This window comes from Mobula hypostoma, chromosome 8 (assembly GCF_963921235.1).
Source record: "Mobula hypostoma chromosome 8, sMobHyp1.1, whole genome shotgun sequence".
Classification (NCBI taxonomy): domain Eukaryota; kingdom Metazoa; phylum Chordata; class Chondrichthyes; order Myliobatiformes; family Myliobatidae; genus Mobula; species Mobula hypostoma.
The window spans coordinates 67,782,313-67,799,811 of record NC_086104.1 but is presented as its reverse complement, the minus strand read 5'-3'; the positions used below and the strand labels follow the sequence as shown (position 1 = coordinate 67,799,811).

At 38.1% G+C, this 17,499-nt stretch overlaps 1 protein-coding gene across 7 annotated transcripts in view; it reads left to right on the top strand.

Annotated features, from left to right (window-relative positions):
• LOC134350601 (utrophin-like) overlaps positions 1-17,499 on the top strand; it is a 537,041-nt gene that overhangs the window by 234,803 nt on the left and 284,739 nt on the right. For all 7 annotated transcript variants that reach the window (XM_063056033.1, XM_063056035.1, XM_063056034.1 and 4 more), the window contains 6 exons: positions 388-560; positions 6,038-6,188; positions 13,719-13,894; positions 14,325-14,460; positions 16,096-16,245; positions 17,050-17,211. In XM_063056033.1, coding sequence (XP_062912103.1) covers positions 388-560; positions 6,038-6,188; positions 13,719-13,894; positions 14,325-14,460; positions 16,096-16,245; positions 17,050-17,211 — 948 coding nt within the window. The remainder of the gene's footprint in view (positions 1-387; positions 561-6,037; positions 6,189-13,718; positions 13,895-14,324; positions 14,461-16,095; positions 16,246-17,049; positions 17,212-17,499) is intronic.

Sequence of the window (17,499 nt, the reverse complement as noted above, 5' to 3'; positions counted from 1 at the left end):
AATATTTTGTTGCACAAATGCTGCTCATAAAGAATTTGTTGTATTTCTCTGCATTACTTTTGGTTGCAATGTGGAATCAGGTCTCGTGTCCCTCTTACTGCAGTGACAGTGAGTTTACCAGAGACTAAATTACAAAGCCAGCATTCTGACTTTATTTGTTGGATGTGTCGTGCCCGGAGCAGTCAATTGTGAAAAATATGTCTTGGGCAGCTGGCATTATGTTGCTCTGAGCCAGCGGCCATTTAGCTTTATTTTGTGTTCTTGTTAGATTTGGTACCAATATTTGCAATTACTATTAAATTCTTGTATTTAAAAATGTCACTGCTTCATAGATTAAAATATGATCTAGTGGTATTTGGGTTGACTGATTGCTGGTATCTCTTACAGAATATAAAAGACACATTGGAGAAACTCAGCGAGCAAATTGAGGACATCCACGAGAATCAGCCTGATGCCTTACTTGAAGCTTCTGCAGCTGAGGTTGTACAAATTGGTGATGCACTGACACAGCTCCATTCATTGTGGGACAAAGTGAACAGAACGTACAATGATCGTAAAAGGTAGGATGTTCTATTATTAGCTGGCATGAGATCAGCAGAGTTATTTCTGCTTGCATTGCATAAGAGATGTAATGGAAAATTTAATTACAAATCATAATGACTTAAGTGTGTTTCACATAGGAGCATTGCACTGACATCACTGGATTGGTGATCCTGAGGCCTGGAACAATAATCTGGAGATGCATTCAAATCCTGTTGTTTTCAGTGACTCGGGTCCAGTGTTGTTTCTGAAAGTGAGTTTGGACATAATCCTAACAAGCAGCAAACTACTTGTGAGCCACAGTGTCTTGAAAACATCAGTGGAAGTATTTGGCAGTTTTGTTGACAGGGAGGATTTACATTTATTACCATTTGCTTGTAGCCTCTGTTGCTGACAGAAAATTATTTTGGCATTAGATATTAACAGGCATCAGCAACCAGGTGTAGTCCTGTTCACACTGAAGGGGAGCTAGAAACTTGACTACATTGATTTAAGGTGAGAGGCAAAGCTGTAAAAGGGATTTGAGGAAAGCTGTAAAAGGGATCACGTGGTGTGCATATGGAGTGAGCTGCCAGAGGAAGAGTTTGAGGCAGGCATAACAACATTTAAGATGTTTGGGTAAGTAAATGGGATGTGTATGGAGGCACGTGGGCCAAATACAGACAAGTGGGACTTGCTAAGTGAGCACCATTTTTGGCATGGATGACATGAGCTGGAAGGCTTTTTTCATGATGTATTATTCAAGAATGCAAAGCTAGTTAACTGAAAACACTGATGTAAGTTGAGGATCTGAGTTGCGTTAAACTGTTTATATGCAGCTTTGGTCATTCGTTAAACAGACCTTTTGGGAACTTGAAAAAGATGCCAAATACCCAGACCAAAAAGGTTTAAGCAGGCAGCTAATTTAGAGGCTAATAGTTTTGCATCAAATCTTGTAACTCTTCATCAGAACACAAGATCCTTTAAGCCTTGAAAGATGTAATCTGTTATGTCATGAACTAAAGAAATGTTTCATATAGTGTACTTGCCCAACAAGCTATAGACCAATGTTTAATTTATCGTAACTGTGGGCTGACATTTGACAAATGTGTTACTTTTATTACTGTTGTTGGGATGGATTTCAAATTAAATTCTGTTGATGCTTTCAGCAGAGGGCTCTTGTTACTGTAAACACGAGAGATTCTGCAGGTGCTGGAAATCTAGAGCAGCACACAAAACTCAGCAAGTTAGGCCACACATCCTCCGATACTACCTCCCTCACCACTCCAAACAATCCTTCCAGGTGAGATGACACTTCTGTTGTATCTGGTCCTCTCAGTCTTCCTTCCCCTACATCTGTGAGTTCCAACGCAAGAGGCAAGATTTCCCGGTGGCTGTCCATTACAATTCAGCTTCCATAGAACCATAGAAACTACAGCACAGAAACAGGCCCTTTGGCCCTTCTTGGCTGTGCCGAACCATTTTCTGCCTAGTCCCACTGACCTGCACACGGACCATATCCCTCCATACACCTCCCATCCATGTACCTGTCCAATTTATTCTTAAATGTTAAAAAAGAACACGCGTTTACCACCTCGTCTGGCAGCTCATTCCATACTCCCACCACTCTCTGTGTGAAGAAGCCCCCCCTCATGTTCCCTTTAAACTTTTCCCCCCTCACCCTTAACCCATGTCCTCTGTTTTTTTTCTCCCCTTGCCTCAGTGGAAAAAGCCTGCTTGCATTCACTCTATCTATACCCATCATAATTTTATATACCTCTATCAAATCTCCCCTCATTCTTCTACGCTCCGGGAATAAAGTCCTAACCTATTCAACCTTTCTCTGTAACTGAGTTTCTCAAGTCCCGGCAACATCCTTGTAAACCTTCTCTGCACTCTTTCAACCTTATTTATATCCTTCCTGTAATTTGGTGACCAAAACTGAACACAATACTCCAGATTCCCATTCCCGTTCTGACATGTCTATCTATGATCTCCACTGCTGCCATGATAAGGCCAAACTCAGGTTTGCAGAACAGCACTTTATATTCCATCTGGATAGTCTCCAACTTAATGACATTAACATCAATTAATCTAACTTACAGTAATATCTCTCCCATCCATCCTTATTTCCTTACCTTTCCCCGACCTTCTTATTCTGGCTTCTGCTCCCTTCCTTGCCAGTTCTGATGAAGGGTCTCAGCCTGAAACATTGACTGTTTATTTCCCTCCAAAGGTGCTACCTGACTTGTTGAGTTCCTCCAGCACTTTTTGTGTGTTTTGCCTTTGAATTTAGTGTCGGGGGGGGGGACGATTGCATTTGTTAAGTTATTGTTATTTCTGCTTCTGAAGTAAATTGAGCAGTGGCTGCATGAAAGTGTGGAAAACTTTTAAGTGAGATTTCAAAACCTGAAATTGAGTCGAGATGTAATATGGGTGTTCCTGTGGTCAGCGAATAGTGTGCAACTTGTTAAAGCGAAAAATAGATTTGTAACTCAGCCATGGGCTCCGAAGAGTCAAGGATGAGTCAGTAGTGAGTAGTCAGTAAAATATTAAGTTTTCAATATTTATTCTACAGGAAGTATCAACAAAGCAACTTTGTTACCATAACAGTTAAGTGATTGAAAATCAGTGCCAGGGATTATTTGTGTGGCTTTTATAGTATCACTTTGCTGTAAACTGTGTGTTTGCTGGTCCTCTCAAAGGAAGCTGAGGGCTAAGTGGAGATGATTGATTTCTTCCTCTGTGCAGCAGTGAATGACACTGTGAAGTCAAAACTTTATCATGTTGTGCTTCTCTGATGGAGAATTTCAAAATTGATAAATGTATTTCATATGCACCTAATGGAATACTTTAATGAAATCTGAAACTGACTAAAAGCAATTTAAAAATAATCAAATAAAATGAGCTTGGATTTAGATCAGTAAAGTGATTACACTGATTATAAAGCAATTGGTTGAGTTGCCCATGGTATTACAGGAAAGATACTAGCGTGAACAGAAGATTGGCTGACTGGCAGAAGACACTGGGAATAAAAAGACCCTTTTTCTGGTTGGCTGCCAGTAATTACTGGCGTTCTGTAGGGCTTGGTGTTGAGTCCACTACTTCCTATGCAACATGCTAATGATCTGAATGATGGAATTGATGGTCTTGCGGTCATATTTGTGGATGATACTGTGACCAGATGACCAAGTTATCAGAAGATTGATGCCGATAAGAGAGATAAGAGAGAGACAATGGGGAAACATTCAAAATGCTAATAAATGAGAGATGAGAGAGGTTAACGAAAAGAGACACAGTTCCGAGTATCGTCAGACCGGTTGCTTTGAACCTGAACTGTTTGAAGTTTGATGGACAGGCGATACCCCAGCAGGGGGATAAAAGGAACAGGTTCGCTAAGGCAAGAGACACCACGACACCACGAGATAACAAGACCCTGGAAGTGCGTTGTGGCCCCCCCCACAAGTTGGTGGGAGTTTTTGGAGGTTTGGTCGCGGGACCGACCATAGACGCACAGGGTGGAAAGGTACGATCGGCGGGTACCTGGTATGTGTGTCCGCCCTTGCCTGGGTGCCGGGTTCACCGCAGAAGAACGATCGTATCCGGAACGGAGGGGTCACAGTCGGTGACCTCAGAAGACATTACAAAGGGCTCGCCCAAAAGCTAACTGCGAGGAATATCAAAGGTCTGTTTGAATCTGATTTGAATATCATCATTCACTCTCTCTCTCTTCCCCCCCCCCCCATGGCACAACAGCGATTACTGCGAACTGAACTCAACTGAACTTTATGTCACTTGAGACTGATCATTTTACCCCTAGACTGCGATAGAGCTTGATTGATCCTATTATCCTAGTTCTGTGTACATGTGTGTTTTATCATTGCTAACCTGTTGCATTTATATCCTTATGTTTAGAGTACTGTGTTACTTATTTCTTTAATAAAACTTTCTTAGTTCCAGTAATCCAGACTCCAACTAAGTGGTCCATTTCTGCTGGTTTGGCAACCCAGTTACGGGGTACGTAACAATACAAAGATAGTGACAGTAGTGTTGAGAAAGTAGAAAGTCCATAGGAGGACTTGGACAGTTAGAAGAATGGGGGAAAATTGGCAGAAGGAATGTAGTGTCGGGAAGTGCATGGTCATACACTTTGGTAAAAGGAATAAATGCAGAGAGTGTTTTCTAAATGATGAGAAAATAGTGAAATTGGAGGTGCAAAGAGACTTACAATTCCCTAAAGTTAACCTGTAAATTGAGCCTATAGTAAGGAAGGCTAATGCAGTGATAGACATTCATTTCAAAAGGACTAGAATATAAAAGAAAGGATGTAACTCTGAACCTTTATAAAGCTTTGTTCAGGCACATTTGGAGTATTGTGAGAAGATTGGGCCCCATATCGAAGAAAAGGTACATTGATACGGAGAGGGTCTGACAGAGGTTTACGAGAATGGTCACAGGAATGAAAGGATTAACATTTGAGGAGCATTTGATGGCTCTGAGCCTATATTTGCTGGAGTTTAGAATAATGGGGGAAGGGGATTGAAACCTATTGAAACCTTCTAAATATTGAAAGGCTCAGGTGGAGTGGACAGGAGTTGATATTTTAAATATTGGCAGAGTTTAGGACCAGAGGGCCTGGCCTCAGAATTGAAGGACGTCCCTTTAGAACAAAGATTAGGGGGAATTTCTTTAGCCAGAAGGTGCTGAAGCTATGGAATTCATTGCCACAGGCAGTGTTGGAGGCCAAGTCACTGGTGTATTTTAAGCTGAGTTTGACAGGTCCTTGATTCGTAATGGTGTCAAGAGTTAAGGGTTGAAGGCAGGAGAATAGGGTCGAGAAGGATAATGTCAGCCTTGACCAATTGGCAGAGCAGATTCGTTTGGCAAAATAGCTTAATTCTGCTCCTATGTCTCATGGTCTTGTATAGCACAATAAATTGCTTTCCTCATGATCTTATGCAGTAGAGTGATAGAATCTTAAAGTTAGCCCTTACATTGAAGTCAACATGCAGCCTCTTCATCTTGCGCACTTTGTACAACTGACCAAGGACAGCTTCCTGTCCTTAAACTAGATGCCTGCCTCACCTCCAGTAACATCCCCGTGTCTCCTGCACAGCACTTACAGATTTATATTAGCACTGTAATGAGGTGCAAAGCAAACACGTGGTCGTCCCACTCGGGTGTGATTGTTATGCAGACCATTTATCTGATAGGACTCTGCATCGGGTTTCTGCAAGTTAAGATTCATAAAGCAGTGGCAAATAGGTTCTTGATTAGCCAGGGCATCAAAGGGTAAGGGGAGAAGGCAGGGGAGCGGGGATGACCGGAAGAATTGGATCAGCCCATGAATGAATGGTGGAGCAGACTCGATGGGCCAAATGGCCTACTTCTACTCCTATATCTTATGGTCTAAAATGTTAGTTGTTTCTACTGTTAAAAATGTGGAATGGGAAGAAATTAAGTGCGAGTCAAAAATCTTGGGCTGGGATTTGAACACAGTACTCTGTTTTCTCGGCAGTTGTTTTGATAAAGCTGTGGAGGAGTGGAGGCAGTTTCACTGTGACCTGAATGACCTGAATCAGTGGGTGGTAGAAGCTGAGAAGTTATTACCACATGCTCGAAGCCAAAATGGCAACCTGGATTTGGAGAAAGTGAAGCAAAATCAACAGGTGAGTTGACATTGCATTGACGTCTTGACTAGTTTTTCACTGTACTTTGATACGTGTGATGATAATAAACCAATGTACAGAGAATAATATAAACCTTTGTGAGGAACTGAGGGGTTGTTCTTTGCAGGCCTGCCACAGGCTTGTGCGTGTTTCCAAAATTTAGTTGAATAACCCTGGAATTTGCTCCTTTTAAGATGTGCGTTAAAACCTGCTGAGCGTTCTCCCCTATTTGTCACTTTAAATGGATAACCTAAAGATAAATCTGTGGTGCCCTTGGTCCATGTTATAGGAGTAGTATAAATAATAAAGTGGTTGCACCATTCAGGTACTTCTGAATAAGTGTTTTTGTGCCTGCAACTCTTTCCCAAAGTTCAAAGTAAATTTATTATCAAAGTTCACATACATCACCTTTTATGACCCTGAGATTCAATTTCTTGTATGCATTCATGGTAAATACAGAGAAACACGATAGAATCAATGAAAACCTCACACAACAACCGTTGTGCAAATACAAAAAAGAGAAAAAAAACAACAGAATAATAAATAAACAAATAATAAATATTGAGAACATGAGTTATAGAGTCCTTGAAAGTGAGTCTATAGGTTGTGGAATCTGTTCAGTGTTGGGGTGAGTGAAATTATCCACGCTGGTTCAAAGCCTGACAGTTGAGTAATAACTGTTCCTGAACCTGGTGTTGTGAGACCTGAGGTACTAGACCACCTCCCCGATGGCAGCAGCGAGAAGAGAGCATGGCCTGGATGGTGTGTGTGGAGGGGGGTGGTGTCCTTGATGATGGATGCTGCTTTCCTGTAACAGCACTCCTTGTACAGAGGTGGGGAGGGCTTTATCATCAGGTGTGTGACTTTATCTCTGGGTTCGTTGCACATCCCTATTTATCCCTTGCTCTACCTGCAGAGTGCCCTGTTCTTTCCTCAGTATGCCGTGGTTTGCTCCTCTCTGTGCAGATTTTGCCCCTTTATTATATTTGGAATAATTCTCACTGTCGGTTCTTCATCCTTCAGCTGGCTTCTGCTTACAACGCCTGCATAACTCCTGTTTAAATTGCATGAGCAGCATGGCTTCTCTCTCTTCCCACCCTGCTACTCCTTAATGCTTAGCTCTTCAGGATTGATCTCTTCCATTGGATATCATCCATATCTAATAGGTTTTATTTATTTTTTGCTTTGTCCTTTTTCTTTCCCCTCCATACCATTTCTGTACATACCAGTTTGATTGACTTTTAGACAATAATTTGAGGATCCTCCACAGAAGTGAATTATCCCACATACCCTCCTGTGACACCCCCCCGTTGACGTTTTCCAGATTTTCCGATAAATCATAATTTCTATCAGAGTATCTATGAGGCATGAATGTCAAATTGTTTTGCCATTGTTAAGTCAAATGGATTGCTTCCTTTCTTTCTTTCTTTTTAAATCTTTTTATTGAGTAAGTATACAAAAAAGGTAAGCCATATAAACATTAATACAATGTTAAAGTATAATAAAATTCCAAAAGATATCAATACCAAAAAGAAATTACTACAAACAATGTAATTTAAACATAAGAAACCAAGATAACATAATAGTATACTAAATTTTATATATATCAATGGAAAGAAAAAGAAAAAAAAACCCCAAAAAAAAAACCCACCGTGCAGCTAACTAAAAGCAAAGCAAAGCAATGGGCTAACTTGAAACCAAACAGAGTTAAACTTAAAATCACGTCCTCAATCCCGACCTCCATTAAAAACAGTGAAAAAAAAAACAAGAAGGGTAAATATTACATTAAATGAAAATATCGAATAAAAGGTCCCCAAATCTGTTCAAATTTAAATGAAGAATCATAAAGGTTACTTCTAATTTTCTCCAAATTCAAACATAAAATCGTCTGAGAAAACCAAAAAAAGGTAGTTGGAGCATTAAGCTCTTTCCAATGTTGTAAAATACATCTTTTCGCCATTAAAGTAAGAAATGCAATCATTCTACGGGCTGAAGGGGAAAGATTACTAGAAATTTTAGGTAGTCCAAAGATAGCAGTAATAGGGTGAGGAGAGATATCTATATTTAATACCTTAGAAATAATATTGAAAATATCTCTCCAAAAAGTTTCCAAAGCAGGGCAAGACCAAAACATATGAGTTAAAGAGGCTATCTGCCCCGAACATCTATCACAGAAAGGATTAATATGCGAGTAAAAACGCGCTAACTTATCTTTGGACATATGTGCTCTATGAACCACTTTAAATTGAATTAGGGAATGTTTAGCACAAATAGAGGAAGTATTAACTAATTGTAAAATCTGCCCCCAATCATCCACAGAAATGGTAAGCCCCAATTCCTGTTCCCAATCTACCCTAATCTTATCAAATGGAGCTTTCCTAAGTTTCATAATAATATTATAAATCATAGCCGATGCACCTTTCTGACATGGATTAAGGTTAATTATCGAATCTAAAATATATGTAGGAGGAAGCATTGGAAAGGAAGAAAGTATAGTACTTAGGAAATTTCTAACTTGTAAATATCTAAAAAAATGTATTCTTGATAAGTTATATTTATTAGATAATTGTTCAAAAGACATAAGGGAACCATCTAAAAATAAATCCAAAAACCGTAAAATACCCTTAGTCTTCCAAGTTTGAAAAGCGCGATCCGTAAAAGAGGGAGGAAAAAATATGTTACCTAAAATAGGAATCGCTAACCCGAATTGATTAAGATCAAAAAATTTTCTGAATTGAAACCAAATGCGCAAAGCATATTTAACTATCGGGTTAGAGACCTGCTTAAGACGTTTCGAATCAAAAGGGAGAGAGGAGCCTAAAATAGAACCAAGTGTATAACCCTGAACCGATTGTAATTCCAATGCTACCCATTTAGGAATAGATAGTATGTCCTGGTCAAGTAACCAAAATTTCATATGTCGAATATTAATAGCCCAATAATAGAATCTAAAGTTAGGTAATGCTAAACCTCCATCTCTCTTAGCTTTCTGTAAATGTATTTTACCCAGTCTCGGATTCTTATTCTGCCAAATAAATGAAGAAATTTTAGAGTCAACTTTATCAAAAAAAGATTTTGGAACGAAAATTGGTAATGCCTGAAACACATAAAAATTTTGGCAAAAAAAACATCTTAACCGCATTAATACGACCAATCAAAGTTAAATATAAAGGAAACCATTTAGATGAAAGTTGAGTAATATGGTCTATTAATGGTAAAAAGTTAGTCTTAAATAAATCTTTGTATTTACAAGTAATTTTAATCCCAAGATATGAAAAGTAATTATTAATCAATTTAAATGGAAATTTATAATATAGGGGAAGATGTTTATTAATCGGAAAAAGTTCACTCTTACTAAGATTTAATTTATAACCTGAGAAAAGACCAAATTGTGCTAATAACTCTAAAACAGCAGGAATGGATCTCTCAGGATTAGAGATATATAAAAGTAAATCATCAGCATAGAGTGATAATTTATGGGACTTTAATCCCCGAGTTATCCCAGTAATATTTGAAGATTCTCGAATAGCAATTGCAAGAGGTTCTAATGCAATATCAAATAATAGGGGACTAAGAGGACAGCCTTGTCGAGTACCACGAAAGAGAGGAAAAAAAGGTGAGTTTAAAGAGTTAGTACGAACCGAGGCTACAGGGGAGTGATATAACAGTTTAATCCAGGATATAAATCTCAAGCTAAAATTAAACATTTCAAGCACCTTAAATAAATAAGGCCATTCTACTCTATCAAAAGCTTTCTCGGCATCTAAAGAAATAACACACTCAGGAACATTTTGTGAGGGAGTATAAACGATATTTAACAATGTACGAATATTATAAAAAGAGTAACGACCTTTAATAAAACCCGTCTGGTCCTCCGAAATAATAGAAGGAAGTACTTTTTCTAGTCTATTTGCTAATAACTTAGAAAAAACTTTAGAATCAACATTTAATAAAGATATTGGTCTATAAGATGCACATTGAGCAGGGTCTTTATCCTTCTTTAGTATTAGAGAAATTGATGCTCTATTAAAAGATTCAGGAAGTTTACCAAGTTTCAAAGAAGCCTCAAAAACCCTACCGAGCCAAGGAATCAATAAAGAAGCAAAACATTTATAAAATTCAATGGTAAACCCATCAGGGCCAGGAGCTTTCCCCAGATTCATAGAAAAAATAACATTCTTAATCTCATCCATTGTAATGGAAGTATCTAATAAGGAAGACATATCCTGTGAAATCTGAGGGAAGTCTAACTTATCTAAAAAATCATTCATATATTTAGAATCTCGAGGAGACTCTGATTGATATAAAGAAGAATAAAAATCACAAAAGGTTTGGTTAATCCCCACATGATCCAGTATCAATCGATCATTTTGGTTATAAATCTGATTGATTTGAGATTTAACATAATTAGATTTCAATTGATTAGCCAGCAGCTTGCCAATTTTGTCACTGTGAACATAAAAGTCACTTCTTGTTTTCTTTAATTGGTTTACAATCGAGGACGAGAGTAGTAAACTGTGTTCCATTTGAAGTTCAGTTCTTTGTTTATATAACTCCTCAGAAGGAGCCATAACATATTTCTTATCAATTTCTTTAATCTTGTCCACAATTACCATCTCCTCCTGCTTCTGTTTCTTCCTCAAAGCAACAGAATACGAAATAATCTGACCCCGAATATAGGCTTTAAAAGTGTCCCAAAGAGTGTTAACCGAAATATCTTCTGTATGGTTAATTGTAAAAAAAAGCTCAATCTGTTCATTCATAAAATTAACAAAGTCCGAGTCCTGAAGCAACAGCGAATTAAAACGCCATTGTCTATTATTCGGTATATTGGCCATAATTTTAATAGAAAGCTTAAGTGGAGCATGATCCGAAATGGTTATAGAATCATAATCACATTTAATCACTGAAGGAATAAGACGAGAATCAATGAAAAAATAATCAATTCTTGAATAGGAATGATGAACATGTGAAAAGAAGGAAAAATCTTTTTCCTGAGGATGCAGAAAACGCCAAATGTCCGTCGACCCAGAATCAGAAAGGAAAAAATTAAATCAGATTTGCAGATTTATTAGGTAAAGTCCGTAAAGGAGCCGAACGGTCCAAAGCTGGAGACAAACAGGTATTAAGATCTCCACCCCAGATCAATGAAAACTCGTTCAAATTCGGAAACTGATCGAACAATGATTTATAAAATTCCGGACAATCCATATTAGGAGCATAAACATTAACCAAAACTACTTTTTTATTAAATAGTAAACCACTAACCAATAAAAATCTACCATTCGGATCAGAAATAATATCCTGTTGTATAAAAGTAACTGAGGAATCTATAAAAATAGAGACGCCTCGAATCTTAGCATTGGAGTTCGAATGAAATTGTTGACCCTTCCAGAATTTGAAAAAACGTAGTCTGTCCCCCCTCCGTACATGGGTCTCTTGTAAAAATAAAATTTGTGCTTTAAGTCTCCGGAACACTTTAAAAACTTTTTTCCTTTTAATAGGATGATTAAGACCATTAGTATTCCAGGAGACAAAATTAATAATAGACTCCATAAATCCTAAAGTCAACCCACAACAAGGAGGATCGACGATAGGCGCGACCCACAAACCCGGAGAGGAAACAGAACATACAAAAGATACCGGGAAAAAGGACGCAACCAGTACTTCAATAATGTATATAGCCCAAAGAGAAACAAACTAAAACGTGAAGCCCCTCCCACCACCCCCCACCCCAAGACCCCAAGGCAAAATCTAAAGCAGACCCGCCAGAAAGAAGCAAGCGCTAAAACTACCCCCATGACTTCCGGTATACGCTCCCTAAAAAAAAAGGTATAAATATGAAAAAGGATCAGCTAATTGTAAAACAGTAAAAAAGTAAAAAAAAAGGTAGCTCAATTAAAATACACACAGAACAAAACAAAAGCCGGAAAATATATATTAAAAAAAAACCACAATAAACCTCAAACCCATGAATAGACACAGCAACAAGAAACAATAAGATTATTGACATAAAGTGGTTATAAAAAGCAAAACAGAATAAAATTTAAAAAAAAACTACAAAATTTAAGGCCACACAGGAAATACGTAAGATGACAAAAGGGAAGTAACCACCCAGAATCCCCTGGGAAAAGAAAGAAATGACGCAGTTAAAAAGAAAGTTTAGCAACCATATTAAGAAATCAAAAGTAAACTTTTCTGCCCAAATAGGGCACGAAAAAGTTAAAACCAACCAATTCACAGCCTCCGATCAACGGAGATAATTAAAAAAAAAGCAATTAAGATGTTGAAGATGAAAGTTGATCCAGATAACTCTGGGCATCTGATGGAGAATCAAAAAAACGAAGGGCTCCATCTGACATGCGAATCCTTAGACGTGCAGGGTACAGCAGCGCTGGTCTTAAATCCATCTTATAGAATTCCGACATCACGGATCTGTAACGAACCCGTTGGTCCCAGATTGGTTTACTGAAATCTTCCACGAATCGGAACCTAAGATCCGAAAAATCAATGAAACCTTTAGATCGAGCGAATCGAAACAGTCTCTCCTTGTCTTGAAAATAATGAAAACGTAAAATAACATGCCTAGGTCTATCTGACCTAGACGAATATGATGGGATTCTGTGAACACGATCCAGAAGCGGTGGTTGGTCAGGAAATACAGTAGGGAATGCATCTTTTAAAAGTTGAGAAAAATATTTCATGGGATTGTTGGATTCCACGGCTTCCCTCACGCCAATCATTCGTAAATTCTGCCGTCGCATTCTAGATTCCAGGTCAGAGTTTTTAAAAGTCAAAAAGTCAAGTTTCTTCTTCATTACATTAATTGTTTCTTCGATTTTCCCCATCTTAAGCTCACTTTGTTGCGCGAATTTTTGAAGATCAGATATAGCCGACTGATGTTCCGCAATACATGTTTGCATCTTATCAATTAAATCGGCAATTTTCTGGAAATTAGTTGAGATTTCCGTATGAATCAGGTCTTTAACAGAGCCTGCAATTTCCGTACGAATCATCTCCCTAACAGAGGTTGAAATTTCCCTCTGAATTAACTCCGATATCGCTTTCAAAGTCACCGGTGATTCAGTCGGGGGGAGATCCGTAGCTTTCGGTTTGACCGGAGGTTTACCATCCTTGCCGTTTTTTCCGTTCTTAGACATAGCAGATCTAAGTTCCATCCAATTGTCGGAGAATTCAGTTTAATTCAAAGTATTGTAAGAATTGATGCCTTAATGGTTAATTAAAGTATAGCTGACCATAGAGAAAAAAAACTCAGAGGTAATGGAGCGAGTCAAGAACGCGACTTCACTCCATGAGCGCTACCGGAAGTCTCTGGATTGCTTCCTGTTAGAAACAGTTTTCCTTGTCCATATCTCAAGGTTTTCTGTAATTTGAGGCTTGTTGAAAATCATTGATTTTAAAAAAATGAATTTCTAAAAAAATGAATTAGTGACTAAATGATTATATTGGATAATATGGGAAGTTAGCCAGGATCTGTATTCTGACTTCTTACTTGTTATTTCTTGGTAGGAGTTGGAAGAAGGTCTCAACAGTCATCAGATTGTATACATGACACTAAATGCCACAGGCACAGATATTATACGGCATCTTTCAACAGCAGATGGATCTCTCCTGCAGGAAAAACTTAATAGATTAAATAAACGTTGGAGGGCAATTTCTGTGGCGGTCAGAGACCGACGTCAAAGGTATCTTTTAATTCTTAAATATAATTTAACATTTCTCTTGAAGAGCTCAATGTCAAGATCAGTTGTGATCATTAGTCTGTGTATAGCTTTGTATGTGGCTTATCTATTCAAGAATGTGTACCAATCCTTGGAATTTTTAAATCACAAATGGATAACAGTGTGCAGCTTTACTGGATCAAATACGCTATACCTTTTTTGATGTCTTGATTCATTTCATTTTGCATAAAAATACATTCCATTACATTGAAAAATGTGTCAAGCATAATTGGAATGTGAAAGTCATGAAATTGAAATATAAGACATTAGATTTTAACTTTTGGGCAAGGGAATTATTTAAGTAAACATTCTTCAACTTCTACTCTGCAGGTAATTATCGGGCACAGACCCACAGTGCTTTCTGTGCTAATCCCTGTTTTCCTCTGTTCTGTAGGTTGGAAGGAGATGGACAGCGATATGCTGATTTAAGGAGTCAGCTTGATGAATTCAATATGTGGGTGGACAAGGTGCAGAACTCCTTAAGGGCTGTGCATTCACCACCAAGGGAGCAAGATTTAAAGGAACTAAAGGCAAGTTTGCATTTCAAATGAGCTGTGCACTTTTGAAGCATCAGAATCTTCCTACTCTTAAACATAACTTTGTCCTTTTGATGTTTAAAGCATTTTACTGCTGAAAAAGATGTGTTATCCTCCCTCATTGCCCTTCTCATATATCAGTGAGGAAGTAAACTAAACTGTGTTGTTTTTTGTCTTGAAGTTCTCCTTGTCATCTCCTTTTCAGTTAGTTATTGGTTTGATAGGTTGTTCTATTTTCTATGCATGTGTACCTACCAGGGCTTCATCTTTCATGAATTTTCCCTCTTCTGTCCTCTCAGATCAACAGCATTATCTGTATCACCCTGACTTTCTTGATGTGGTGTTAGCTGGAGCTCACTCTGCATCTCTAAGTTCCATGGACATTTCTTACTTTACTGTGACTGAATAGGACCATGGATTCATTTTTAAGTGTTAGAATATTTCCAACATTATATGGTTGTGTTGGTTTAGCAATAATCATTGGTGAGGCTATATTTGCGAGTATTTTCACCAGTGCAACATTTTATAGTTGACATGCTATGTTTTGAAATGCAGCCCACCGATTGGAAGGTAACAAACATAGTCTTACTGCTTCAGAAAGGATGAAGAGAGGCAAAACATAACTTCAAGCCTGTTTCAAGGATTATAAGGATAAGGAAACTTATCAACTCTGTTCGGTAACAGATCACTTAAAAACAACAGTCATGCAGTTGGATAGAATCAATATCGATTTGTAAAAAGAATGTGTTCAATAGAACAGGCAAAGTGTTTCTGGAAGAATGTGATTTTTTTCCCCCAAAAAAAGTCATTCAAGGTTGAATCAAATTAGATAATGCATCATTGTGAATTGATTGCTTGATTCTTAAAAATGGATTAAACAACTATCTTACCACCCATGCAAACTACATTTAATTGAGTACCTCAGCAATCAGTACTCAGGACTGAGCTATTTACCAACTCCATCAATGACTTGGATAAGATGAGGGCCAGGTTTAAAGCAACCAAGTTTGATGTGAATATAAAATTGTGGGAAGATGATGTGTGAGAAGGGCAATGTATATTCTTGGACTCCTTATCTGGGTATGAAATTCGTCTGTTGGGACTCATGGGATGAAGAATTATCCTGTGAAATTGTATGTAGAAGAAAGTTAAGAGATCCTTTGGAATAGTCATTATAAATTGATTATATTTGTAAGTATTAGGGGCTTGCGAGTGCTGATGCTGGGAATATGTTTCCTCTAAATGGGCCACTTGGACCTAAGAGATCATAATCTCAGAATAAGTGGTTAGCCATTTAGTATTGTAACAAGCAGAAATTTCTCAAGGCACAAGACTTGTCTGATGAAATGGTTGAAATAACCTTGGCCAAAAGAAGTTGCTGCACAAATGAGCTGATCAATCTAATGTAAGCAGCAAGAGCACACAGTAGAAAGGCATTTAATTCTAACCCAGGTTGCGGATGTTCAGTCATTAACAACGTGCAGCACGTTCTGTAGATCTTTGTATAAATGTGAATCAAGAGATTTGGAGAGACAATTGGGAGGTGATGCACAAGGCATGCTTTGAATTGTGAAGCAGCTTGAAGGTCTTTGTTCTGTTCTTGGTTCTCAAGTTCTCTGTTGCTTTCAGATTCTTGCAGCAGATTTGGAAGTTCGTAGTAATAACTTGATCACAATGAACAGTAACGCACAAGATTTGCTTTCTGATAAAAACCTCAGTCTGCAAGAGAGAGACAAACTTTCTGCGATACTTCGAAATATTAATTCAAATTGGAGTAAGGTAAATCTCTCTTTTTTTTTGCACCTCTTGACAAACATCCTAATCTTCGCAAGATGCTATGTGGTTTTCCCAGGTTATGAACACCTAACACGTGTATAGTCCAGACATATGCAAGAGTATATGGGAGACTGGCAGGATGGATTTGTCAGCTGCCTGGGAAGTTCAGTTTATAGCTGTATTTCCAACTTGTGAACTGTTCGGGAACCCTGCTATTGTGCTGCTGCTTTTTCTGCTAACTTTGTGTCCAGCTCAACTCAGTTCAAGTTGTTTTTGGAATTGAAAGCAAAAGGGGAGCTCCAATAATTGAAGTTGGTTACTTCCATCAATTATGAAAATTATTAAACTTCTAAAATCGTGGCCTATTAAAGACCAGTTATACATTATTTACTGAGCAGACATACCCCATACTGTATGTGTTTTAAGTGCACAAATAAAAGGTTAAGCCTCCATATTTGCCTATTGGCAGTGAATGAAGATGAGATTGATGATGACAGGCTGGCTGTCTGTTTTTCTGTTGGTGAACCCACATAAGCTGAAAAAAGCCTCTTTCTGCTGAATGACAGAAAATGACAGAAGTTTGTTTAAAAAAAAGCACTTGACCAGGAATAAATCTGGGCCAACAAAAGGTGCTGGATGGATGGGTTAATCTATCTGATGGTGACACCTGGAAGGCATTAGGATTGCAAAGGATTAGATAACACAGTCAGTTAATTAAGTTTCACCAATCTGCCAAGCACCTCAGCTTGTATTTAGCATGGGCTCTGACAATATTTCTTTTGATGGAGAGTTTTGATTCCCATTTAGATGTCCAAAGAATTGCCAGTTAAAATGAAAAATGTGGAGTTACAGCTTCAAGGTTATGAACACTTCAAAGAAAGTTTGGAGAAGCATGCCAATTGGGCAGCAGTTACCAGGCAGCAGTTAGATCCCAGGACATCACCATCACCTGGAACAAAGCAATTTCAGGTAAGTGCCACTTTGAAAGCGGTGTGTAAAAAGCAAGAATTGGAAATTGGTATCATCTGTACTTCAATATCCGGTACTTTCATGAAAATTATCCTCCAATTACATTTGAAGGACTCAAGTCATTGTTAATAGCCATCAGAAAAAATAAGTTCATTTCCTCTTGTGTTCGTCCCGTTCCTAGCAATCACCTGAATGGTTTGCGAGTTATTGTCACATTTGATTCTGATATGAGCTTTTTAAGTATGTTTAAATAATGGCTGAAAGTAGCAATATATACCTCTGTGTCAT